The sequence below is a fragment of the Ambystoma mexicanum genome, chromosome 7q, assembly GCF_040938575.1.
Source record: "Ambystoma mexicanum isolate Mex_15411 chromosome 7q, UKY_AmexF1_1, whole genome shotgun sequence".
NCBI lineage: Eukaryota > Metazoa > Chordata > Amphibia > Caudata > Ambystomatidae > Ambystoma > Ambystoma mexicanum.
In genome coordinates, this window is record NC_090941.1 from 992,356,362 (window position 1) to 992,384,333 (window position 27,972).

A 27,972-nucleotide genomic window follows, 5' to 3' on the forward strand; every position below is an offset into this window, starting at 1 on the left:
TGGCAGGGGCTTTCTGGAGTAGAGTAATTGCTCTACACTCTACACCCCACCCATGCCACAATTCCAGTTTTGTTGGTGTCTGTTCACTGGCTTCCCCTGCAGACACTTTCTGGAGCCGCCATTGCAGGAGCAGCCCTTTTCCTTGGGGTCCTTAGCCGCAGGAGCTGCCGGGCAGAGGGCTGCCCTAGGAAGATCAGTTATGACCAGATGAATGTACCAATCAGGGGTGGTTAGATGGGGGAGGGTGGGACTGTGAAAAGGCCAGACACAAACAAAGGAGTACACCCCACAGAATGCATGCACACTTTGGATGCAGCCCAGCAAATAAAAACGGGCTCAAAAGCCAAAACAAGCACTAGACAGACACCAGATTAGCACACATTGCACACCAAAAAATATAAATACATAAATGGTTAAGTAAAAAAATAAATAATAAAATTTACAAAAAAATTATTATTAATTTGAAAAAATCACACCACTCCAAAAGAGTGCATAAAGCAGGCCAAACACGGATTACAATCATTGTGAAACTACTCACTCACAATCTACCAGCACCTAAGGTCGATTCCAGACTGGTGTCCGTGCCACATCCTTCCACATGGCTGTCCACAAAGCAAAATGATCTGATGGGTTGACTAATTCACTTTGGGACAGTTTGAGCCTTTTTACTGTTGCTTCACTTTACCGGCAGGATCTTCCGCTTGGTTGCGGGCTGCTTTAGGAGTCCAGAGAGGTGCGGATATGCCAGATATTCAATTTGGGACAATCAAAGGTTCCACAAGCTGTTGTCTCCATCTTGGAACTGTTTGCTGCCATGCTGCTTCCTTCTTTTGTTCGCCATACTGATGGGAGCAGAGTGTTGAGGGTCCTTCTGCTTGGTGTCTCCCTCGCTGGATCTTTCACAACTGTCTTGAAGATAGAGAACCTCAGAGGAGCCTTTATTTCTTTTCTGGCTTGCTGGGGCCTTTGTTAGTTAGAGTTCAAGTCCAAGAGAACCGAATCCTGCAAACTCCACATATGGCGAAGAGGAGTCTACTTACAAGGTTGTTTCGGCTCCTTGGAGCCATCTCCAACGAAACGGCTGATGCAAGTACCTACCACAGGGTGTAAGGAAGGGTGATTATTCATAATATACTCCCCGGGTTTCCCCCTGTTCCGGGGTAGTGATTCCTGGGAGGCGCGTCTTAACCTCAATTCGCCAAAGACTTGCATTGGGGTGGGTCCTCCACACTTATGCAATTTCGTCTTCTGTGGTCAATCGTCTGACATCTGGAATTCTTCCTTGGGAACTCCTGTGGCCTTACCTGGTGTTCACCGTCACAGCATCTGCACCTGTGGGATAGATTAGACTTACCTCCAGTAGTATGGATGGGCCTTTTACTTTTCCCATTTTTCCTATGGAATATTGACCTGACACTGGAACTCTCCTTAAAGTGACTCTGGGATACTTAACTGCCCCTGGACATTTTTACTGGATCCCATAGGGTTAAGTGAGCTCTGGACAAAGGGTCACCATTTCAGTACTGACCTGTATTTTTCTGGCCATTTTTAAAGTCATCACTTTCAGTTCTGCAACGTACATGAAACACTGTAACCGGAACTGGTAACAATGTGCAAATTTATCCATGAAATGTCTCAGGAAGTAATATGCTCTTTGAATTTTTGAAGCGTTTTCTAAAGTTTATAGTGGTACTATCCTCTCTGTGGCCCGAGGGTATTCTATTAGGGGACTGGGCATTCATATTGTTATACGGCATTGGGAGGACTAAATTAATGGTAAGTGTGTTTTAGGCATAAGGATTGTCAATTATTTTTTCCCTCCGAAAATAACACCCTTCTTTTAATCCCATACACTGCCATACGTGCTAGGTGAGGATTGCAAACTCTCGGGCCTTTCACATGTACTAGGGTTGGGATGTTTCTTTAGGACACTACACTTAGCTATGCAAGGTACTGGGTGCCTACCTGCTTGCTAGGGTTTATAATGTTCTGGTTCTCCTCACCCCCTTGTTATTTTTGGTGCTCACCTCATGTCGAGAGCTGTGACGAAGAGGTAGCTCAAGGGGGAGCCATCCCCTTTGGGACTAGGGAATGGAGCCTGATACGCAAGACCGTCCCTAGGGGTCTGGGCAAGCGGGATCTCACTGGCGGTGACTCTCCACCCACTCGAAAAAGAAAGGCACAATACAGGATAACATCCCACCTCCCTCCATTTACACTACCCTAGTGTTCATGGGCAACATGAAGAACACGGTTAGCAGGGTACAGGGCCCCTTTTACGGTGAATGACTGGGAGACGGACCTTTGCCAGCTTCAACCTCCTCTTCAAGGAAAGAATCAATGGGCTTCAGGAGGAAAATCCAGGGCAGGACATCGGGTCTGGCAAGCCCAAGGGAAGTTGGGGGGGTGGGGAGAGAAATAGAGAAAGGGAGAGAGGTGGAGGGAAGGAGAGAGAGGTGGGGTGTGGGGTCGAAAGGGATAAGGGGTGAGAATCAGCAGGGAGTCTTCTATTCAGCCCGCACTGCGGAAAGCAACCAGCAGGAAGTCTTGCTAGCCAACCCGCACCCAAACACAGAGAGCCACCATCATGAAGTCCTGCTATCCAGGCTGCGCTGAGGTGTGTATAGCGAGAGCATAGGACCGTAGTAAGAACCTTGGTGCAGACACACTTCAAAAAAGCCCAGCAAAAACAGGCATATGATAAAAGGGTGAAATCTCTGCTCTTTCTCAATAGGCCAGAAGGTGCTAATTCTCCTGCCCACATCTGAGAATAAGCTTATCTCCAACTGGCAGGCACCATATAATAGAGCGCACTGGTAACTGCACTTAAAGCGGCCCAGCCAGATAAACAGAAAACACACCTTTACCATGTTAACTTCCTCAAGGAGTGGAAGGTGAACCTAGTAGACACCACATCCTCTATATTATCTTGTTTTATTCCTCAAGAGTTGTCGGAAGAGGAAAGGGAATATCAAGGCGACCGTATTAACTCTTTTCCAGATGTGTTCTGTGAGAAGCCTGCTAGAGTACAGGGCACAGATCTTTATACCATGTTGCAAGCTAATATCATCGAACCCTCTTCTAGTCCTTGGTCATCCCCTATCGTTCTAGTAACAAAACCGGACCAATCCAGGCGGTTTTGTGTTGATTTCAGGCAGGTGAATGCAATCTCGGCCTTTGACGCCTATCCAATGTCTTGAATCAGCAACCTGATCGAGAAGCTAGGTACTAATAAATCTTAGACGTCAAAAAAGGCTATTGGCAAATACTGTTACATGGGCCCGACAGAGAAAACCACCTTCTTAACCCCTATTGGATTGTTCCAATTTAAAGTCCTCCCCTTTGGACTACATGGGGACCAAGCTACTTTCAAAAAGCTTATGGATAACTTACTCCAACCACACTCCCATTTTAGTGGAGCTTATATTGACGACATTGTTGTCTATAGTTAAACCTGGGAAGAACATCTATCCCATCTCTATACTATCATGAGAACGCTCCGGCAAGCTGGGCTAACCGATAACCCGAAGAATTGTCGATTAGCCAGGTCGGAGGTAAAATACCTGGGATTTTTTGTGGGGGAACGCAAGTGTGCAACCTCAGCGTGAGAAAGTAAGGATAGTACTAGATGCTCCCACACGTAAGACTAAGAGAGACTGTAGAGCGTTTTTAGGACTACTAGGGTAGTACTGCAGGTGTATCCCAAGGTTTTCATATAAGACCGCTAGACTAACAGATAAACTTAAAAATGCTAAGCCACAAAAGACCCACTAGACAGTAGATGAGATCTGTTATGTCAACCTCAAACAAACTCTATGCCAAACCCTTATCCTCAGAGTAGCTGACTTCTCAAAGGAGATTATTCTGCAAACAGATGTCTCCTTCGCTGGGTTACGATCAGTACTGTCACAAACAGATAATGGCCTGGAACATCCCATCTTTTTTGCCAGCAGAAAATTATTCCCCAGGGAGAAGAACTAATCAGTAATTGAATTAGAGGCTCTTGCCATCAAGTGGGCCATTATCTAAGATATTACCTGCTCGGTAGGAAGTTTAAACTAGTGACTGACCATTCTCCTTTAGTCTGGATAAGCCAGAGAAAGGAGTCAAACCCAAGAGTAATGCGATGGTTCTTAGACCTTCAGCGCTACTGCTTCACAGTGGAACAACTGAAAGGGAAAGAACAGGGGAATGTAGATTTCCTTTCCCGGTTTCATTGTGAAGCAGAATGGGTCACATCGCATAGGGGAAGGCTATGTGAGAAACCAGAAGGTGTCTCACTTACCAGTCCTCAGGGATCTGTCATCCAGGTGGCCGGGGCACAGCCATCACTATTGGATCCAGACCCCGGGGGTGGACCAGTGCGGGAAGATCACCTGGTTGGGGGATCCTTGGGGAGTGGGGGTGGGACACCTAATGGTGAGATGGTGTACCCTCCTTTACTCTCTCTTTCCCGATCAAGTACATGAATTTTTGTAACCTCCCCCCGTTCCCTGCACTAACACATATACAAACTGGGGAAAGACAGACTTGAACATGTCCCGGTGCCGTGGTCAGGCAATTGACCGGAACAACTCACACCTGAATCCCCTTTACCTTCCCCACCTGGACAAAAGGAAGAGCACAGGACACACTTTGAGCAAGGCAAGGAACGAGGCAGAGCACATGAAGGAGCAGCCTATTCCAGACCGCAGCTGAATCAAGGAAGTCAGACGGAAATGTGCAGATTGAAACCAAGGAGGGAGATGCCCTTGGGCCGTTTAACAAATAATCGCTGGGCTGTTAAAAACTCAGAAGCAGCACGTGTGAGGCGGAGAAGTGAGGCCAGAGAATCCTGTAATGCTTGTCTAAGATACCAGGGGCCCTCCTGCCTGACTAGTCGAGATTGGTGAGAAGTGCAGCCGCTGTGCTTTCACCCTTGACTCCATGATCAAAGCCGCGGGCCGAACCTTGTGTACAGAGAGTGAGTTGAAGGCAACTGTGTGAAACTGGGCTGCGTATGAACGCAGGTTACGGGCGGCAACAAAGTGTCCTATGAAGTCAAATGGAAAAGGTGGTTGATGAAAGACGCAAATAAAAAAAGGGCAAGCCCATAATTGTTTCCTGACCTTTGAGAAGTGAAAGCGCAATACTAAGTAGCATAGTGGTCTGGCACTGCGTGTGTGCCCAATCGAAAGGTCTTGTCATAAATCACCAATGTATCAATTGAAAAGGATACTGTAAACAAAAAAGGATACAATTGGTAGGGCTCTTCCGGATCCTTTTTCACACGACTTGATTGTAGGTAGGTCAAATTAGACCTTCCAAATGATACAACTCTCTGACTGATGAAACAGGCAGAGTAATGGATCACTGGAAAGGGCGTGGGTATTGTATCGGAAGTACGCCTAGGATAAATAAAGTATCATAAGAAACTGTCTCAAACTCAAATAACTATGATAGCACAGTATTAGAATTAATTCAAAACACTGACCTTATGGCAAAAAACTGAAGTATTCAACGAAAGTCTCTTGAAGAAAACCAGGAGTTGAACCAACAACAGAGGGGAAGATTAGTAAGGGAGACTTATCCCGAACGGCACAAGGCTCACGCTAGATACCGGGTTGGTGCACCACAGGATAGCGTCCAAAGTACTGTGCACAATCACCTTCCAATAGTTCATGAAATACTTCCTTTCCCACGAAGAACAAAAATTAGAAGTTCACCTGTTAACTGTCACAGGTACCAAAGGTTCAAAGTAGTTCAGAAAACCACGTGCAGAATTGCATGCGACAGCGTACACGCAGCGAGGACAGCCGCGCTTGGAGACAGCGTTTCCGCATGGAGATCTAGCGCGCGAACAGGATACACGCAGCCCAGGACAGCCGCGCTTGAAAAAGAGCGTCCGCGTGTGGAGATTTGGCACGCAAACAGGATACACGCAGCACAGGACAGCCGCGCTTGGAGACAGCGTCCGCGTGGAGATTTGGCACGCGAACAGGATACACGCAGCCCAGGACAGCCGCACTTGAAGACATCGTACGCGTGGAGATTTGGCACGCGAACAGGATACACGCAACTCAGGACAGCCGCACTTGCAGACAGCGTCCGCGTGGAGATTTGGCACGCGAACAGGATACACGCAGCCCAGGACAGCCGCGCTTGGAGACAGCGTCCGCGTGGAGATTTGGCACGTGAACAGGATACACGCCACTCAGGACAGCCGCGATTGCAGACAGCGTCCGTATGGAGATTTGGCAGGCCAACAGGATACACGCAACTCAGGACAGCCGCACTTGCAGACAGCGTCCGCGTGGAGATTTGGCACGCGAACAGGATACACGCAGCCCAGGACAGCCGCGCTTGGAGACAGCGTCCGCGTGGAGATTTGGCACGTGAACAGGATACACGGCTCCAGGAATTAGCATGTGGAGGAAAACACGCTCCAAAAGGTCAAAGAAGTTGCTGAAGGGAATGCGAGGACGCAGGTTCTGGAGTTCAGCTACAAAACACCAAAAATGAATTAATCAGAAGCAGCGATCGACGTTTCCACGCTGCTTATGTACGTACTGCCGTGAAACACGTGACGGAACTAAGTCACGTGAATTTATTGACGTGAAAAATGCAGACGTTTTCCGGGCAATGCATCGAACAGCCTCCATTTCGAACAGAATGGTCTAGCGGTTCTATGGGCGTAACTCATTTTGTATGGAGAGGTTGTTCCCGGTCCAGAGATATGTCAGCAGGCATGACAGGTCTCTGCCTGAATGTATCCCGCTAACAGAACTTATGAAATTTGAATATGATTTATGAGGAAGAGACTCAAAGTGGCCCTGCTAGGGATTAATTCAAATCCTTTGCACAATCGAAAGTCTTCCGTATGTAGTGAACTGTGAAAGAAATAGGAGTCTGAGCCCGATTTAGGGGGACTCAAAGAGAAAGGTGAAAGTGATGTGAAATGAGAATGGAACCATACAGAGGCCTAAGTCAGATGGAGCGAGGCCTATGGTAAATTGTAAAGTGAAAAGGGAGTCTGAGCCCAGTGGGACTCAGTCGTAGTAAAATACTTTTGTTGCTTGAAAAGTAAACACCTGAGAAAAGGAACTTTGAACAATCTCTGTTGAACTTTTGTCTTGTGAGGGAGAAGCCTTTCTTGATTGAGCAAGAGACCTTTGGTTGCGGAGAGCAGATATATGAACTGGAAGCGGGCCCTTGTGCTTAGCCGAAATGAAGTGTGTTCCAAGTCCAAGTATGCTGCCTTGTCGTGTGGTGAAAACGTGGGGAAGGGGAGCAAACTATGCAGTCATCCTGACGTATTGTTTCATGACACACATTTTATCTACATCATTTCCGACACTGTTTATTGTTTAGACGTAGGGATTGGCAATCGTTTTTTTAGTATAGGCCCTTTTAGTTTGACAAAGACACTACTAGGACTGGGTTGTCTTTATTTTGATGGTCGTAGCTTGCTCCCATCTGTAGATATAGGTTTGGGCATTTTTCCAACCCCCTTGAAGTTCAATTAACACCCTTGAACTGTGAACACTTCTGTCTCTCTTCACTGTTTGATACCATGCCTTCCTTACACTATCAACAGGTAGTGTGCAACACATTTAGTTTAAGAAGTGGGTTGGGACTTCACTCACCATAAATGTTTTGCACAAACACTAGGTTTTACTGTGTGTTATTTATTTTTATTGTGATTTTTGTTGTTCGTACTCAGCCGTACACAAATTAAAGCATAGCATTTACATCTATAGAAAAATATCTCATAAAATTCAATTTTAAAAAAAGAGAAAAAAAAGAAAAGGCAGAAAAAGAAACACATTATACCCATTTCTAACATAACATTCAATATTATAATCATCAAAAGGTAATCTTAAAATGGAAAAGGGAGGAAACAAAAGTAATGCATTACCATCTTAGCCTAATCAAACCTGCTTCATGCAGAATTTTGATAACAGCAATAGTGGCAATAGATTCCTCACCAGTCGAAATTCTTGCAAAGAAATACTCTGCTTCCAACAATGCAAAATTGTGCATAAATCTTCCTAACCAATGAGTTCTAGTTGTTTACAAGGCTGGACAATTCAGAATGATGTGCTCTCTATGCTATATCAAATCCTCACTTTTACATAATACACAGCCTTTCCCCTTTTCCGTGCCCAATGATCTAACATGGTAAATCACACCAGTAGAGAGCAGGTTCAGCCTATATCGTAGGAAATGACCAGCCCAATAACCATTTGGAAGTGTTTTCAAGTATTTAAGGATATTTTCCAGAAGCCTATCAAGTGGTGCAGGATCTTTTTAGTCTCATACGGATGGTTTATAAGATCTCTAGTCAACAACTCTATACTATTCAAGACCCGATCAGCTCTTTCCCTAAAATTTGTCAGGGCACTCACTGCTGTGTAATTCAGAACGCCTGCCAGTTCTTTGTATATAGAGCCTTTCAGTGGGACCCGCAACCATCTGTATAATGAGAGAATTCTTCAATCTAATAAACCGCTCCATGAAGTTCAGCCCAACTCAAATCTGAGAGCAGCTATGGGTATGCAATTTTGGCATGCCCAGTGCATGCTTCCACATCTGCGATTCAACCTTGTCATATGCAACCAATCGTAATCCCTAGTTAATCTCTGTACCGTATAGCAGACCAGTACCACCTTCATTTTGTAAAATGATATTAGCGGGCAGAGAGAAAACCTACAGTAAAATATTCTGATCATCAACTGAGTAGCTGCTCAAGTCGACTTAGCCAAACACACTATGAGAACAACCATATTGTCAACTGCATCAATTTTTAAGCCTAAATATATTAAGGTTTGCTTTGGGATTGGTGGTCGGTCTCATACACACCAACTGTACCCTATTTAACTTTTTATTGCTTATAAATCTAATTATATATATATTTTTTTGTTGATGCATAATTTGTTCAAAATAAATTATTCCCTGAAACCATTCATTCAGTTGTCTTTGTAGGTCCACCTGGGTCCCATCCATTAAAATAACATCGTCCACGTATGTTAGTACGGGACGATTATGGAGGAAACCCGTGGTGGCGCAAATGTGAATTTAAGGAGAAATTCTCTGTTAGGGGAGTTTTCCTAGAGTCCTAAAGGTAGTAAGACTTTAGCAATCTATCCCAGTGGTTTGTAGATCTCCAACTCTTAGTATCAGTCTGTACGAACTAAGGACCTTGTAGAGTGGCCGAGCTGTCAGGCTTATCTTAAGAGGAAGATGTGAGCTGTAGGTAAGTACACTGAACCTTACTTAGACATGCACAACAAAGAAACTCTTACACTTATAATTTATATAAAATTATATATTTATTATATATACACACCAGAATCACTTTAAACACTTTAGACGTTTACACTAGAACACTTGGGAATATTTGAGAATATACTTCAAAAGACACTTTCACTTTTGTGTTTGTGCGCGGTTATATTTGTAGCAACGTTAGAAAGAGAAAAGACAATGTTATCGTATTATCGGTTACTACACGCACCTGCAATTTCTAACAGTTCATACGGTAAGACATTTACTCTGCAAACACATACAGTAAAGTCACTTTAAGGGAAGAAAACAGTTAGTGTAACATTAGCTTGGTTCAAGGTTCTAGAGAGGGTTTCTTCGCACATCAGGTCTTTTAAACGCAACCCTAGCTAAAGGCAGTTTGGAGTTGGCTCAAAGTCTTGACAAGCAGCAGAATACGAAGAGTTCCAAAGGATTTATTCCAGTCTATAGAAGCAGCAAGTTAACAACTAACAAGGGAGACCTGTAAAAGGACTCAATGAAGGGACACAAGTAGCGGCTTGAGTCAGAGGTAAGAGTGGGGCCCTGGACACCTCTAGGTGGACTCCAACGCAATGGAGCAACTTCTTGGAATCCGGTGAGCAATACAGTTTTACCTGCAGTACCTTCGGTTAGAAGAAAATGTTTGTGCTGGATGCTCTGCGATGTTGCACCTCTGGACCCAACCTCTGGATTCCTTGGTCTGATGACTGAAGGCAGGACAATGGACGGGATCTCTCAGCAGCAGTCTCGAGGGAGGGCCTGGGGCACGACTTTCAGCAACTTCTTGGTTCACTCTGCGGTTTTGGCACCTTTTCTGCAGCACCAACAAAGGACATGGATCGCCTGGTTAATCTTCTTTGCTTCCTGCAGTCCCACACTCTGGTGAGGGGTTCTGGGATCGGATCTCTGGAGTGTCCTTTCAGGTTCAGCAAAGATCTGGATGGATTCAGCCTTTGCACGACAATACACTCGAAATGGGCACCAGGTCTCCTGGTATTGGGGGGTTCTGCAGCTCTGGAAGCTCCTAGGACCTCGGGAGATGGCTCAATTCAAAGTTTGTCTTGGGACTGGTTGTTCCCAACAGCCAAAGGGAAGGAGTTGTCCTCTTCGGAGCTCTGCTGTCGCACAGAAAATGGGGTAGGACAGCAGTGGTCGATTCACAGTGTTGCAAAGGGTCTACCGGCATCTCTGGTAGTCGTCTTCTTCTGTTACTTCAGTTTACAGTGGGCAACCTTTTCACTCCAGAAGCCTACCTTTTATACATTTCCAGCACATACTCCTCTGCAATCTCGCTCAGCATTTTACAGAAAGGGGCGTTTGGCTGTCCAATCAGGACAGCCAGACCCCCTGTGGGAGCTGGTCCTATTCAGGCACTCTGGCAAAGGACAGTCGGGTGGAAGACTCCTCCCCCACTTCCAGCCTGGCCAGACACTCTGGAGCCTAGGCAGCGATACACAAGGGATCCCGTCAAAGGCAAAACACACACATTGACCTCCCCCTCCCAGAATGGTAGAAGGACTAACAAAAGGACAACTACAGTAGTAATGGCAAAAAAAGAATGGAGGTCCCAAGTTGATACTTGGGTCCCTGTAATACTTCAGGGGTGTTGTACTTTAAATGATGAGATCTTAGCCAATGATTAGATCTTAACCAAGTAGTTTGTTTGGACTAAAAGAGAGTTCAATTCTTTTATTGAACAAAACTAATTATTTCTTTTTTTTTCTTTAGGTAACTGAAAAGGATACGTTTTCTTCGGTACTCTCGTACTCCCGGACAAAGTTCTGGTCAGTGTAACACAAGGTAAGAGCAATTTGGTAAGTTTGTTGGGTAAGAATGTTTGTTTGATTATTACACTCCCTCTAGTCGCTTTACTTCCTTCTCTGTTCTCTCAATGGGTCTTTCCTTTCAGTCTTTCTTTTGGTCTCTTGGGTCTCAGCTTCCTTTAAGATTTGTTTAGAACTTTCTGTGCTGTTTACTCTGTTCTTAATGCAGGCTGTTTCCCCTCTTATGACACAGTTCGTACTCACTAGCGACAGTATGCTTTCCTTGTTGACATTGACTTAAATACTTCTCTTGTTATCTGCACTTAGCTGGTTTGATGTATCGGACACCTTGTCTTGCGTGGTTTCCTCTCCTGGAAAAGGCTCCCTCACACTCTCCGTTAATGTTCCAGCCCAGCGTTCATTTGCTATTCAGCATTCGCCTCTTGATACGCTCCGCCTGTTCAGCCAACGCATACTATACTTCAGTACGGTCTTTCGGCCACGCACCTCTCTTGTCTGGAGTTCGCTCAACTGACACACTTTCACCTCCGGTTAGGTACTTACAGCGACCCTCTTCATTACTTCGACGTCTGCCGATGACTTCGCTCCGCTCCTTCGGAGTCAACGTTCCCTTCTCGGCGACTCCAAACAGCGTTTGCCCTCCTCCTCCTCAAATCGGGTGCTGGCTCCGGTCCCCTTCGTTCAGGTCTCGCCTCTGTGCAGGGTGTCGCTACGTTTCAGCCACGTCTCCCCCTCTTCTACGGAACGAGCGATAACGATCGCCTTGTCTTCCTCAGCACCAGTTAGAGCGCAACGGCGCTGCTCTGTTTATTTTCGCTCAACTTCTTCCAGCCTCGTTTCTTTGACAACCCAAAACAAAATTAACTCCTTAACAACTAGAGTCCGCGCAACGGTGTAGACTTAGTCTAACAACTCTTGAACTTATCAGCTGTCTCTCAATATGCCCAGCTGTAACGGCTCTCCTCCCTCTCCCCCTCGTTCGGCGTCTACTGGCAATCAAAAGCAGAGACAGAAAAACATTAGAGGAAAGTCCATACATGAAGTGGACTTCCTGGATTTATGCCTCGGTAACTGTAGTCTTATAGTCTGCCTGCATACACATTGTCACAGTGCCCCTATTGTGCACTACAGAGGCTATGGACATAGCTTGCGATATAAAAATTACACAATAGTTGGTAGAACACGTCCACTGCCACCAGCCATAACTAGTAGATTGTCTATGTGACTAAAAAGTCACAGGAGTAGAAAGAAGGGAATACTAGGTATCCCTTTGGCACTCCACTAAAGGTGGGGCGTGCCAATCTCTCAGACTATAGAGTTTTGGGAGAGATATACTAAAGAACTGTAGTTACTTGAGGATATAGAAAATGAATCTTAAAGCAGGACCCAAAGGGCCCCCAGCAAAACTGCCCATAAGGTGCTGTGTGCTGCAGTAGTAAAACACAGATGCCTTTAAGTGCCATGGAGCAGACAGACGCCATATAATACGTAGAATACAAACTATAGAGTTGCAAAAGACAGAGCTCATAAGGATGAATGAGTGGAAAAAGACTCCATTCATTCAGGACTGAAAGAAAAAGGTCCACAAGTCCAGCAAAAAGTGCTGGGGGTCTCACTAGGAGAGGGGATGAAGCATAAAAATGACAAATCTCCCTCACATTCTCTCAAATCTGACAAGTAGTGGTTGAATAAGCATGGAGCCAATATGCAGCCCTGATGGAGGCCCCTTCTTGCCCAACAGCTCTCCATCAGTGCACCCTGCCCATTCGACCATACTTGTAGAAGAGAATGCTCATGTAGGCTAACCGGGATAGGAGGGAACCAAGTATTTGTCAGTCCCTTGTCTCACAATAAATTGCGATTGACACAATCAAATGCCTGCGTATAATCTATTACAGCCATATAAAGGGCAAGTTACCAGTCCTTAATGATTCTTCCTTAAGCCAGCCCACAAAAAGACCATTTAATTCTGTGCCCAGCCCCTTTCCGAAGCTGGTCTGGTACTTCTGGGGACGGCCAGAATGGGTGGTCCAATCTATTAGATCACGCAAGACCAGGGCCTTGAAAATCTTACTCTCACTGTCGAGAAGGGAGATAGGACTAGTCCTAGTAATTATTGTCCTATCACCATTCTTGTAAATTGGCACAATAACAGCACTGCGCCATGTGATCGGCAATTCCCTTTACACCAGAACAGAGCAAAGCAGAATAAACAAAACCTTGGACCACATTATTGAATTTGCTTTTAAAATAGCATTCGACAAGCCGCTAGGGCATGCAGCCCTAGAGTTGGAGTACTTCCTGACCAAAGATTCAATGACATGGTCAATTCTGTGAGAAACCGGAAGGTGTCTCACCTGCTAGTTCCCAGTCCCCTGGGATCTATCATCTAGGTGGCCAGGACACGGTCATCACTTTTGGATCCAGTTCCTGGGGGTGGACCAGTGCAGGAGGATCACCTTGGTGAGGGGTCTTCAGGGAGTAGGACACCGGATTGCGAGACGTGGTATCCCCTTCCTTGTAACACCTTTACCCCAACCTACCAGGTAGGATACTTAGGAATTCAAACCCCACCCCCCCCCCCTTCACAACATGAACACTTTCTCATGGACAGCCCGCTATGAGAGAGAAAATGGACTAACACCCTAGCCGTATACCTGATGTGTCTCAATGGTCAGGCAGTGTCAGGCAATTACAGACCATCATACACATCAGACTTCTATTACATCTCCCCACACGGATAAAAGACAGAGCAAAGACGTGCCCTTAAACATTTTGACAAGGAACCGTTACCTTCGTGAAACCTAGAGAATAGAAAGCGTAAGACCAGGAAACTAGGCTGAAGAATCCTGCATTGGGTGTCGGAGGTACCTGGGGCTCTCCCACGTCGATAAATGTCAGGCATGAATTGATGTTGTATCCCTGTGGGAGACTGCACAACCCTTGCCCCCTTGGTATTAGGTAGCCCACCTTTTGGTATAGGCCTGTACTACACAAGTTGGTAGGGTGGCTGTGCATCCAGGCTTCTCTAAAGAGGGGTAAATGTAAGCTGCACGTTCATAGTGATATTTTCGACAGTGATATTTTCGAAATGCAAAAGTTGCGACACAAAAGTGTGGAATGCATTTTTTTTTTTTTTTTTAATGGGTGGTTGCCCCCTCCAAACCCCCGTTTTCTTTTTAAAACTAACTTTTTTATCTATATGAAACTAAAATAAAACACTTAACATGAAAAAAATGCATTTGAAACTTTTGTTTTAGAAACTTTGTATTCTGAACTTTTGTATGTCGAAACAAGGTTTTCGAAAGAATGACTGGACACCTAGATGTAGCATAGAAATCCACAAATACAAGTATCCAAATAACACTTACACTCAAGGTTTTCTAGTAAAATTATTATTTATTTAACGGTCAGTTTTAAATACGCATTCTTTAAAAAGGGCAATGGGCAACAATAAAAATACACTTCAAAATACTTTCTCAGAATCGCCAAGCAAGTAGATACTCTAATGGCTTAGAAGAGTCTGCAGGGAGCCAGGACAGCCAAAGTCAATTGGAGCAAAATCTATGGTAAGCATCACCACTGGATCTTGGGACACCGGTTGGGCTTCCTTCACTCCTTGAGTCCAGCACTCTGGTGAGGTGACTCGAGCTTGGGTTGTCCTGCTTCAGGAGGGTGCTCAGGAGACTCCTGGAGCTTTTGGCCTGCCTACAGACGTTGCACTTGACTACGGATTTCTCTACTCCTGGCACTCTGTTCCAGCAGCAGCAAAGAACTACAGAGAGTTAGGGAAGGTCTTCCAGCTAATTTTGGCTCAGGGTTAGTTGGCCCCACTAAACCAGAGGGAAGAAGAAGTCCTTTTAGGAGCGTCTCTAGTCGAGCAGAAAAAGGAGTTCCAGCACAGCAGCGGCGCTTCCCCGGACAATTCAAAGGTCCAGGAGGATGCAGCTGGCTTCTGTCACGGTTCCTTCATCGGATTGTTCTTCCCAGTGGTCGACTCCGTCTTCAGTCCAAGAAGCTTCACCTTTTATGCAGGTTTCTCCCATTCATGCACAGCATAGCTGTCACTCACACAGCAGGGTGGCTGTCCTGCAAGGACAGTCAGTCAGTCAGTCAGGACTGGGTGCATTCAGGTTGCCCTGGAGACAAAGGACAGGGGAGTTTTGGGCACCACCCTGCCAGACACACTGGAGACAGAGGCAGGTTTCAGTACTGAAGCCCGCCAAATGAAAAACGAACAAAGGGGTTAAACCTGGTTTGGCGCGCAGAGTAAAACCCAAGAAAGACCTCACGAACAATAAATGACAAAAAAGAAGACTGGGACCATTTTGACACAATGGTCACCCATGGGTGCTGTACTGCAGCTGAGGATTCAGCCTGCTGTAGAAAAGCACAATGGTAGGAACATTAAACCACTGCCACCAGTAATTTAAAGTAGTGAGGGTAACATAACATTGGTTAGGTGAGTAAGTAGGAAAAGGGGCTACTAAGTAACCCTCCAGCACTCCACATAAGATGGTGAGTGCTGGACCTACAAAGAGAAAAGATAAGTAAACTCAATTTCACTTTACTATTCTTGGGAACCTTAGTTCACCCAAGAAAAGGTATTTAAACCTTGCGAGAAATCTAAAGGATTTCTCTGTGACACTGCACTGAAGGTGCTGTGGGTCACCATACAAAAAGTAGATGCCTAGGGAGTTTGTCAGACTCCAAAATCAAAGGATGCACATAGTCCAATTCAGGTCAAAACACATGAGAGTGAGAAAAGGGTCTCACTCCCTCCAGGGTGGAAATTAAAAAGTCCTAAAGTCCAGCAAAAGAGCTGGGGGGTATCTAAGGTTGAATGGAATTAACACAGAAATGAGAATTCTCCCTAACAATAAACAAGGCGGGGCAAATCGCTTGCTGTTGTGAAACTGTCCTTGGCTCCTACAACAAAGCAGCGCCAGTGAAATCAACATAGCCGGTGAGTTGGGAAGGTCGATTCCAGACATGTCTGTGTTGAAGCCAAGGTTGCAAGCAGCAACACTGTATGGTGAACAGTGAAGCGTATATGAAGTGTATGAAGAGCATGTGATAACCAACGCAAGTAAAATTGGCCAAAGATGAGCGATTGAATTTTGAAACCAAGATACAATACCTTAGACAGAGTGGTCCAGCGGTGCGTGCGTGCTCATTCGAAGGTCTATGTCACTTTTTCACTTTTGCCACCTCTAAGTTGGCTACCTTACAAAGAATTGTGAATCGGATTGGTCCTGCAACAGGTCAAGCTACATCCTTTACACAATCGAAGGTCTGCAACATTAATAGAGTAAAGAAAGTTGATGATAAAGTAGATAAAGTGGTTTGAGCCCAAACGAGGGAGATCAGCTGAGAGCTTTTGTATAAAGCAAGTTTGTGTTAAAATAAATTAAAATCGGTCCGATCCCGGCATAGGGAGAATGATTGAGCATTGTGCTGAATTGGATCTGAACCCGGTGGTGGGGATCCGGGGTGAACCGTGAATCACCCAAGAAATTGGATGAATGGAAATCCTATGAGCATTGTGCTAAAGAGGATCTGAGCCCGGCTGAGGGGGATCCGAGGTGAACAGTGAATCACCTGGGAAATTGAGTGTGTGTGAAATCCTAAGAGGAAAATAACGTATTGTTTGTTGGTCGCATCAGGCACGCTGAAAGGAGAGACTTTGAAAGGCAAAGAGACTTGGGCACGGAAGGCCCTGACGCTAATGTTTGAACTGCACCCTTGTGCTAGCGAAGCCAGAGACTGTGCTATGCTCGAGTGCGTCGCCTTCTCCTGTGCTGAAAACATGGGGAAGGGAGGCCAGCAGCCTGAATATCCTGACTTATCATTTCTTGGATGCTTCTTTTTTTTTTTTTTTACATAACATTTTTTCCCACACTATTTGCATTTAGAGGCAAGTATTGGCAGTAGGTTTATTAGTATAGGCGCTTTTATTTTGGCAATATACCACTAGGACTGCATTATTATTATTTCATGGTCATAGCTTGCTGCCATCTTTAGATTTAGGATTAGATAGGCATTTTTAAACCCTTTTTGAAGTTCAATAAACTGTGGTCACTTGTGTCTGTCCTACTGTTGATACCATGCCTTCCTTACAATTCCCACTAAGTGTATCCAACACCCTGTCTGCGATAGGATTACTATGCTGGCTGCCTTCAGTTTTAATTATGCCATTAATTAAATCCCAGATGTTGCTGGAGTCATTCTTTATTATGATCTCAAGCATTCTAGAGTCTTCATTGTGTGTTACGGTGAATGTATAGCCCTTAACCCAGTTTTTACATTTTTGTTTGAGATTGTGTAGATTTAGCCAAATACATCTCTCCTCCATATCCACATTTTCCCAAAGCCTGTATCTCACACCTTAACTCTTTCTTTTGAATTATTGGATCAAAAGAGTGAGGTACTGAGCGTTTAGCTTTCTTATTGCCATGGGGCATTTTTTTAAAGTCATCAAGGAAGGCTTGAAATAGGCAGTGAGTAATGCAGCATACTTTTTGCTCCAGGGTAGAATATTTTATAAACTGTAATATTAGACTGTTGTATTTACTAGCATTTGCAATATATATGCAAATTCTTTTACCACTCGGGTTCACTGTCAAATTTGTTAGCCAAGACTTTGATACAGTGGATGCTTCACATTTCATTCTAATTTTTACCTGGGACTAATCACTCAGATCAGAATAGTCAACCCTCATTTCCTCGCAGAGGTCAAACAGGGTTGGAGTAAGGGCAATCTAATCCAAAAATGCACATTTGTTACCAAATCTCCAGGTAGGTCTGGAGGAACATCCCCTGGGGTGGAACCATTTATAATCCTCAAGTTCCATATTTTGAATAGTTTGATACATGATTTTCCATCAACCACAACGCAAGAATTAGATCCATACATTTCACCCTTGGGTTCATGATCATTGGACAGGGCCGAAAGGCAGTCCACATTTAAGTCACCTGCCACCGTTATATGAGTAACATTTTCTTCACTCAAAGACATTTCACATACATACCCCTAATTTATTCAGAAGGCTACCTTCGTCAGTACGACATGGGTTATTGTAAATGTTGGCTAGTAACAGGGACTTTAGTTATAGCATTCCCTTCAATATAACCCTAATAGCCAACAGGCCATTAGTGGTATCTGAGATGACCTCAGACTCCACTAAAATAGTATTTTGCACCATTATTAGGCCCCCAGAGGGTCTGCCTCCCATGCTCTTCCTTGCCATTTGTTGGAATACCATGAAACCATCCACAATTAAATGTGCACATAACCATACAGCCTGTAAAAAAATGATGCTATCTATGTTAAAGACTTTTTGCCTGTCAGTACTTCCCAAAAAACCTTTGAAGCCACGTGAGTTCCAACATACAATTTCTAAGTTAGCTGGTTTGTTGGTATGGACTAAAGCCCTGTCCTGCATTCTCCAAAGTTCCTAAAGGAGCCTACAAGTGACTTGGTAACCATCGCCAATCCTGATGGTCTCTCTTAGGCTTTACCATTACTGGGTGTATGAATTCCACCCACCTCCCAACATTAACATTATATGAGTAACATTTTCTTCACTCAAAGACATTTCACATACATACCCCTAATTTATTCAGAAGGCTACCTTCGTCAGTACGACATGGGTTATTGTAAATGTTGGCTAGTAACAGGGACTTTAGTTATAGCATTCCCTTCAATATAACCCTAATAGCCAACAGGCCATTAGTGGTATCTGAGATGACCTCAGACTCCACTAAAATAGTATTTTGCACCATTATTAGGCCCCCAGAGGGTCTGCCTCCCATGCTCTTCCTTGCCATTTGTTGGAATACCATGAAACCATCAACAATTAAATGTGCACATAACCATACAGCCTGTAAAAAAATGATGCTATCTATGTTAAAGACTTTTTGCCTGTCAGTACTTCCCAAAAAACCTTTGAAGCCACGTGAGTTCCAACATACAATTTCTAAGTTAGCTGGTTTGTTGGTATGGACTAAAGCCCTGTCCTGCATTCTCCAAAGTTCCTAAAGGAGCCTACAAGTGACTTGGTAACCATCGCCAATCCTGATGGTCTCTCTTAGGCTTTACCATTACTGGGTGTATGAATTCCACCCACCTCCCAACATTATCATTTGTCACAGGTGATCTTGACTGGCGGGCAGGAACCCAAACGAAATAGACTCGTACTAGGCAGCTCCATTTTGTCAACCACCATCAGCTCTCCCATACAACAACTCCTGAGATCATATCCCATGGCCCTCAACCGGTCCATTTCAGTTAGAATCATCTGCACCACTATGTTTGACTTGAAATCCAACTGAACGTAATCAGTTCACTCGTCATCCGGAAAGTACACCCCCTACACATCTCCCGTGTCAAGTAGCTGTAATGAAGGTATTTCATGTAAAAGTTTGATTACGTTAGATCTATTTAACAATTTTATTTTATTTTGGATTTGCAGAGCGCACTGCAGCCCGCAGGCATCGATACATCATTTTGGCCACTTCCTAGTCTTTCCAGAAACAATCTAGTTGAAGGTGCTGGTATTCCAGAACTCATTTCCACCATTGGTCGAGACACAGTGGATGCCTCTTGGCCTTAGGCGGAAGAATCACCAACTCTCTCCTGCAGTGTACACTGTCTTTGTGCCAGTGTCCAACTTTGTGGCAAGTGGTGAAGGCCCCTTTCTTTCACCTCAGCACCATTGAGATTGAGCTGGACCCCTCGTTGAAAGCGAATAGAGGAGTTGTCACGTTCCCTAGAGGATAACAAGCTACACTGTTCTGCACAAAGAGCAATTGGCTTGTTCTTTAGAGTACATCTCCTAAAGACAGAAAAGCTACCTGGGCAGTCCTCCCTGCATCCTACAAAACCAATATTTCATAGATATCCCAAATTTCTTCTATGCTGATCTTCAATGATCACAACGGGAATCATGAATTCAGTTTCCTTATTCGTAGGCAACGGTACCGGATGGGGTGGGCTCCGCCTACCTTGCACTCCTGCGATATCGCTTTGCAGGCCCATGGTGTTATATCCCCTTTCGCATTTCCAAGCTGCAGGTTGGACTTAGATCTTTCTGCCGTGATCACCTAGTCCGAAGCGCTGGGATACCCTCTCTTTGGCAATGGCAATGGTCCACAGCAGCGCAGGCCCTCAAACGACCCTACCATTAAGGGCTGGCAAGGAAAGACATTACCAGATCTGTTCTCCTCCGAAACTCCCTTCGTGACATTGAGGTCACTAATTGATGTTATTGTTTGTTCACTTTCTCCCTCGTCCATATGACATTGCAATCCAATTGCCCTTTTCCTGTTACAAATAGGAGATTGCCCAAAATGTTGCTTGAAACCAGGAAATTTTACTGGATCTGATTGCGCACATTACCAGAGAGCCCAGACCCCCCCAGGTTGACCTGGGATACCTCCGCCATCAATGAATACTTCTTGCCTAGCAGTGGTTGATTCACAGGGCACTTTGATCTTTGTAGGCTTTCTTGAAGGATCACTTTACAGATCTTGCGCAGTGGGTTCACAAGAGCACCCTGATCAGGATCAGAAGGGAGCACTGGGGCACTCGTCACTTTCTCTAACAAACCCACTGATCCAAGTCAGGTCACTGAGTGAGTGAGTCATCTGTCATCTCCAAATTTACTTTCACATTACTTAATTGTAGATTGTGAGTGTTGAGTATAGTCGAACATTGTCATATAGAGAAGAAAACAAACACAGCACCATTTTTAGTGCTGAGATTTCTGGAGTAGACAGTCTAAAGGGATTATCCAAGTCATGTAATGTCTGGTGCATTGTGTGCTGTGGGTTTACAGGACCTTGCCCTGGATCTTCTAAATCAATGTCTAAGCCACTGTTTATGTGTTCAGTTAGGAGTGAAAACTGGTCTTCATCACCATCCAGTTCTTCTGGTTCCATTGCAGTAATCACCACCCCAGGCAAACTTTGAGCCATATCAGCCTGGTGAGCCAGTTCTAGCAGGCTTTGATCACTAATAAAGATCGAGCTTGTTATCTTTCGATCAACATCAGTTTGTGGAATTGCCGGATGCCTGAGATCTGTACTGGTGGTCGGACCCAGTTTATGAAAATATTCAGACATTTTCTTCATGTTGGTTCTTTTATACTCTGGCAATTTATTCCTTAGATAAGGTTTTGTGTGCACTCCCTAGCGACACCCTCCGTACTGTCATTATTTAGTATTGGAGTTTGCAACCGACCAGACAGTGGAACAAAAACTGGCCCGTCGCAAGGCTTATCACTAGGGTTACAAACCACCTCAACATTCACTATAGACTCAGCAAGTGCACCCTCTGCACTGCCAGCCAGATACCGTTCCGATGTCACTGGGTAGAAATTACACAAACTTGTCCCATTAAGTTCACCATTTTCACTAATCCGCTGAATTTCACCTTCCTCCCCTGGCAAGAGTGTTGATAATGTCAACACTTGATAATGTCAATCGTCAAAGTTGATATAGAGTTATTACGGAAGGAGATCTGTCACCCACTATCATCAAAGTCGAGGGGCATCACCTTAATTGGATAGTCCATTCCTTCTCTGAATGAATTCTCGATCTCTACAGAAGCAAGTACTTCACAATAACTTTCTTCAGTATTTGTTTTTTCACCCTTCCTTTTGAGTACTTGCAACAATATAGTGGATTTAATGGTCTCACATAATTTCGGTAGAAAGAGAGCTACGGGTTTGAATGATTGCTGCAGTGTTACTGGAGCCATTATTATAGAATCCACATGTTCATCATTACGGCTCAAAGTCCAAACTCTCATGGGAGTTTGTAAGTTAAGTCAGACCGCTACAGCTTTTTTCTCACTTGAACTAGATTCCTCTAATGAGGTGCAGTTGCGGGTGCAGGATGGTATCATTTCCTCACTGACTGCAGCAATTGGGGACATCGATGGGGAGCTGGCCTCTTGTGCAGGGTCGCACACACTGATATTATTAGCTGCCAGGTCCGCCAAAGATTCATTTATTTTTGCCCACACCAAAATCCGCACCTAGACGTTCTTCGTCCCCCAGTAAATGGCTTCTCAGTCGCATGCCACGTCAAGCTGCAGAAAGTCACCAACAGCTAAAAGCACGAGTCAATACAAGTTGAAGAGTATGAAAGCACCTCATTTAATGTGCAAATTATGGAGAGTGTTACTCACAGTTTTCACAGCAGTGGAAGCCTTTACTCCCAACACCAAAACCACTTAGCTTCGACTTCACACACACTTTGCGTGCAGGAAGCTTTTTAAAACTCCAACAGGTGAGGCAGGCAGGGCAGCAGGTCAGGATCAGCCTTAAAAGGTGCACTGTTGTTTTCCTGGTAATGTTGTTCAATATAAATGCTGTGATACTCCAAGGATATGTAGCAGCAGAAAGCATAAAGTTGAGAGTGATGAATAGGAGAGAGGTTGGCACTAGTACCACCAACACCACTTATCATGCACTTACTCTGTGTTATGTTTAACCTGCATACATATTTGTCCTTATACACATTATATGTGTGATTTATTAAAAGTGTTTATTTTTCAGTATACCAGTGTGGTGTATTCTTTGGGGGATTACTTGTACCTCACTACCAGCCTTCCTCCCTCTGCTACAGCTACCATTATAGAGAGATATTGTCCTTCATTTTGATTGGAACCCAGTTTTGCCTTATGTTAGATAGTCTCACATCCCTGAAGAGAGGGCTGTGGAAAAACTGTCCTAACATATTATTCATTGTTATGCCAAGTCATGCAATATCAGGTTACGATTTTCCAGAGCACAAATTCACAGCCCCTAAAATGTCTAGTCAATAGCCCTGTGCATTACTTGACTGCACATGGATAACTCACAGACACATCAACCTTAGTGCCCGTCAGGCTTACATGGGATTAGGATGCAATACAGCTAGGCATGCACCATAAAGTTGCAATTGACAATGGCAACCACACAAGACATTGCAACAACAGCATTATCATGTTTACGTGTACCAATATAAATGTGCATGTTTGTTTTGTGCAACGTCACTGGGCTGATGTGCTTTAAAATAAACCACTTGCAGCTAATTTATACTAGGTGCTACGATCATTCCATGCAAGAGAAAGTGAACAACTGCAAAGTAAATTTGCCCTGGCCCCACAAAGTTTCTCAATCTCTCCCCATTTAAAAAATGTTAAACGAACACCAAAGTTTGGATCTATTTGCACCCATGGCAAGAAAGAGGGTATGTTGTTGGGGTGAAGAAAAAAAACATAATTCAGTGCAAGGCAAGGCCCTAGCAAGTGCTAGGGCTGCCATTTTTCTAGTGACCAGAGAGTACTGGAGCTTGGTGTATGCTGCATGCAATTATTTATTGTTTTTTTATTTATTGGGTATTTGTAATGCGCACTATACAGCGATAATTGTGCTTCAAGGTGCATCAAGACAAGGTGGGTGCGGGGAACGGGATGAGGAAAAAGTATAAAACAAAAACAAAACATTCTTATTGAAACATTCGGTATCACTGAAGACCCCTTATTGATAAAAAGCTGTGTTCTACATTTAAGACATACAACATCTTCAAACAAAGATGTATTTGCAAAAATATTAATTAAATACAGTGGGACAATGTAGGGAAGTCATTATGTGACTGAGATGCAATTTGTGGGTAGTACAAGAAATGCAGCTTACTCAATGAATGGTTAAACTGAGGTTTCATTTCTTAAATGCTCATAGAAGGTATGCTACTTATACAATTCCAACAACAGAAAATACCTTCTTGGATACACTACCCCCCCCACAAGAAGTGTCAGTTGAAAAACCTTAATGTATAGGTGGAACAAAACCTTAATGTAAGTGAGACCATTCACCTGCCCAGAAGAAGCTGTATCACTCTTGTGTCAGTATGTGTGCTGCAATTCTGAAATGGTTGTTCTGCTGATAGAGGTAGGGGATTCTGGGAAGGCGAGCCGGTGCAGATTTCCTCCAGGGATGGATGGGCTCTTCTAGGTGCAGGCAGAGACAATCTGTGGGTGATGGATAAAGTCTTACTTTAAGCAGTGTATTCATTCCATGATTGTCCCACACGGTTATGCACTTAAAAAGTTGTATATATGTATGTGGTTTTCTGGAGCTCTGATCTAGTCGGAAAGCAACAGAGTAATGAACACAAGGAGAAATTTAAACTAACATTGAAAGGATCTGCGGAAAAGTGATAAAACATTCAAAACACAAAAACAGATCTGCAGTGGTATACGCTGTGCAGATATAAATTCTTTGTTACATATCCCTGATTGTGTGAATCAATAACACTGAAGCCTTAATGTGCACTAATAACTTGAGTCTGTTTGGTACACCAGAAAAAAAAGACAGTGAACACTAAGGGTGTAGAAGGAGGACACTGACACACAGGTGGCATGACTGTTATTAAAGACGTTTATTTAACAAAATAAAGGAAAACCCTACATGACCCTATTACTAAGAGGGGTTTCCCTGCCTCAACTTAATATTAAGGATGTGTTAGAATGTCTAACTAAAAGGTCTACCGCCCTGTGTCAAAACCTATTCCTTCCCTTACAACTCTAAGTAAACTAAAAGTGAGTCGCCTAAATGCAGAAGAATGGCTCCCTTCTTCTGTGGAGCGGACTACCATGCCAGTAGTTTTGAAGGACTATTCCCAAGGGAATGACTCCCTTCCCCAGGTTGCAGTTCTTGTCAAAAGGCAGCACACCAAGTTTCAGATTGAAAAGTCTCAATTCAAAAGCAAAGTTACAATTCAAAACCTTTGTACCAAGAGAGTGAATCCCATCTCCTGGTCTCTCTCAGGTCTCTCACAATGTTCACAATGAATGCAATGTTCCAATTTTAAAGCCTACATGTCAAGAGAATGGTCTCTCACAATTCCAAGAGAAGGACTCCCTTCTCTTGGCCTTTCTCACAATGTTCACAGACACCAGGGGGAAGGACTCCCTTTGCCTGGTTCTCTTTATGCTGGTCCCAGACCCCTTCACAGTGGCTTATTATATGCAGGTCTTAGACCTTTTCACAACATCATGCTTCTTTTCCATGCTTCTCTCAGGCTTTCACATTTCAAAATGCCAGGGGCTATGCCTCTTCCCCTGGCCTTACTCAGGTTTGCACAGTTCAAAATGCCAGGGGGTATGCCTCTTCTCCTGGCCTTTCTTAACATTTACAGCCCACCTGGTTTACTATCCTGCCAGGTACTGTGACTATGAAGATGGCTTTGGAGGCCGTTCCTTATAAATGGCATGTGTCCCAGACCCGGGTGATTCTCTTCTCTGGACCTGGTTTACTGCCCTGCCAAGTACTGTGGCTATGAAAATGTCTTTGGAGGCAGTACGTTTCTTGTTGTGGGTCCCAGACCCATCCCTTGCAGCCTCTCCACCCCTTGGCGTTCCCAGCAACCATCCCGGCTACCCGTACCTCTCCAGGCTCCTTACTGGCGACCTCTGGCTGTTTGTGGGCTACTCTCCCCGTCTTGGGTCTCTAATCACAGCGTTCTTGTTGCGGTCCTTTACTTCTGGAGAGTGCGCTTTTTGCTCTCTGCGTACACCAGCTCCCCAAAACGGCTGGTTGTTCTGCTCTCCGCCTTCTCTGGTCAGTCCATGGCGGGTTTACCAGGGACGCCTCTGTCTGCAGCCAAGTGTCTCCGCTCCTGCACTCTTGACATCTCTGTTGCTTCAGCCGCATTCGAACTTCCCGGCTCCTCTAGGTAGGATCCGACAGGTCGTGAAGTCCTTCTTCCCTTTTTATCCTTGGAGTGTACCCGTTTGTTTCACATTGTCTAAACCGCTCATGTTGGTTACACAGGTCACTCTGCATTACTCTACGCCTCCTCCTCATCTCAGTATTCATGTTATTCCTCTCAAGTGGGTGTGTTGGGTTCTTCTACATCCCAGTTGCTGTAGGTGATTCACAGAGGTAATCCTTACTCTTCCTCATCCCAGTACTTTCTAGGGAGGTCAGGTTATCTATTTTACAAAGATGCATGGAGGTGTATGGGTTAGAACGATGAGGGTGTTGGGGATATGTTTTTGGCATACCGCGTTCTTCTTGGACAGTCATCCCTAGTCCCATAGGGGGGGATCCCTCCCCATGAGATCCATGCGCTGAGTACCACCTCAAGGGGAACAGTCGGGTAGCGGCCTCACCTTCCTGTCCTCATGGGAAGGATTTCCCCCCTAGTGGAGAAAGGGCGACATCCAAGGATTTGTCACAACACAAACAGAAGAGAAAGCAAGAAAACAGATGGACCTGCATCTAATAAAATCAATGAGAAACAGGTCAGATTACGCCGAAACAACAGTGGCTCAATTGTCAGTGCATGTTGGTGGAAACGCAGTGTACAATAGTGCAAACACCATAAGGAACAGGATCAAGTAAATTGAAGTGGAGATCTAGCACAAAGGGGTCTGGCTCACACAGCCAGGTTCGGGAGACAGGGAATGGCAGTGAGGAAGTTGTGTGTCGCAGGGTGGCTCCGGAACATGACAAAGGAGATGGCAGATAGTGCAGGGAGGATACAGTGTATGGTGTGAAGGCATCATGAAACAGGACACAGACAACAAACTTAAAGATCAACATAAAATACTTTATTAAATCAAATGTCAGGATGGTGAAAGGCCTAACCTGCCCTATACTAAGGTGGGATTTCCCTACCTGAACGGAACTAAGGAAAGGCTGAGTCAAAGAATTCAACTTAAAAGTCTGTCTGTGTCCGGAACCTATACTTACCCTCACAGTTAAAGCTAAACAATGTGTAGGGATGTCAATAATAAAATAAATAGTGTTTAACTCAAAGTTCTGAGCTTCTTCCAGCTCACGGCTCTCTTTCAGCTCCCTTTGCCCAAGTGTAAGAAAGTTCCACAAAAAGTCTCAAGATTACCTTCCTCAAGTTCAAGTTTATTTATTTATTTTTTTTTATTTGTAATGCGCCGGTAACTTGCGAGTATCGGGGCGCAGAAACAAGGACACGAAAGACAAAACATATATGTGATGGGGCAATTCAACTAGAAATATCTCAAGATCAGTGGGTTATAGGTGGCGTTATCAGTCGAAAAGGTACGTTTTCACTAGCTTACGAAAGCGCAAGTAGTTGGGTTCTTTCCTTATGTTAACTGGCATATTATTCCAGATACGCATCCTGGGCCACGTCCACGCTCATTCCGGAGGACTGCGTAGGATGGTATGAAGAGCTACTTCCACAGTTTCGAACACGTGACAGACACAGTTGCCGTGTTTACTAGACCAGCAAGATTTGTTACGGTTGTATTAGTACGACTTTCCGCCGCCTAGTGTACAACGTACAGCGACACCCAGAGCAAGACTACGGCAATTTCTAACTTCAGTCAGCACAACAGTCAACTGGGTACATGACCGAACCCAGTCTTGCAGTACCTAACCGTGAAGACTTTATTTTCCAAACAACTATCCTCAAGATAGTGTCCCGCAGCGAACTGCAGGAAGTGTGTACTTAGACCATCAATCAGATGGTAACACGTGGACTGACAAATTGCTTTTTCTTTGATGCATTTTCAGTGTAGAATACCTTTAGCAATTTACTTTATGTTATTGTTTGTATGTCATTGTTGATAGTATGGAACTCCAAGCACCTCGTTGAGGGGCCTGGCGGTTTCCGAATTTTTCATAGGCTCACAGTGCTTTAGGTGCTACACACTGTGTAATTTGTTGACATAGACTGGACTACTTTGGACAGTACCCTGACGAATTTCCCTACACTCGGTTTACACTCTTTTTGTTTGTTGGAAAGAAACATGTTGAATGAGTTTGTTGAGAAGGGTGTGTATGTAGCATTTTGAGTGAGAGTATGAAATGTTGTATGTAAAACCTTGTTTGTATTTTTAAACAGTTGCGTATTTGCACAAGCATAC

The 27,972-nt window shown here is 44.4% G+C and overlaps 1 protein-coding gene across 2 annotated transcripts in view; it reads right to left on the reverse strand.

The window, feature by feature from the left end:
• C2CD3 (C2 domain containing 3 centriole elongation regulator) overlaps window positions 1–27,972 on the reverse strand; it is a 594,096-nt gene that overhangs the window by 476,104 nt on the left and 90,020 nt on the right. Inside the window, exon 7 of one of the 2 annotated variants that reach the window (XM_069640137.1) lies at window positions 23,932–24,087. The exons of the other annotated variant lie outside the window; for it this stretch is intronic. Within the exon in view, the coding sequence (XP_069496238.1) occupies window positions 23,932–24,087 (156 nt within the window). The remainder of the gene's footprint in view (window positions 1–23,931; window positions 24,088–27,972) is intronic. 2 annotated transcript variants of the gene reach the window in all.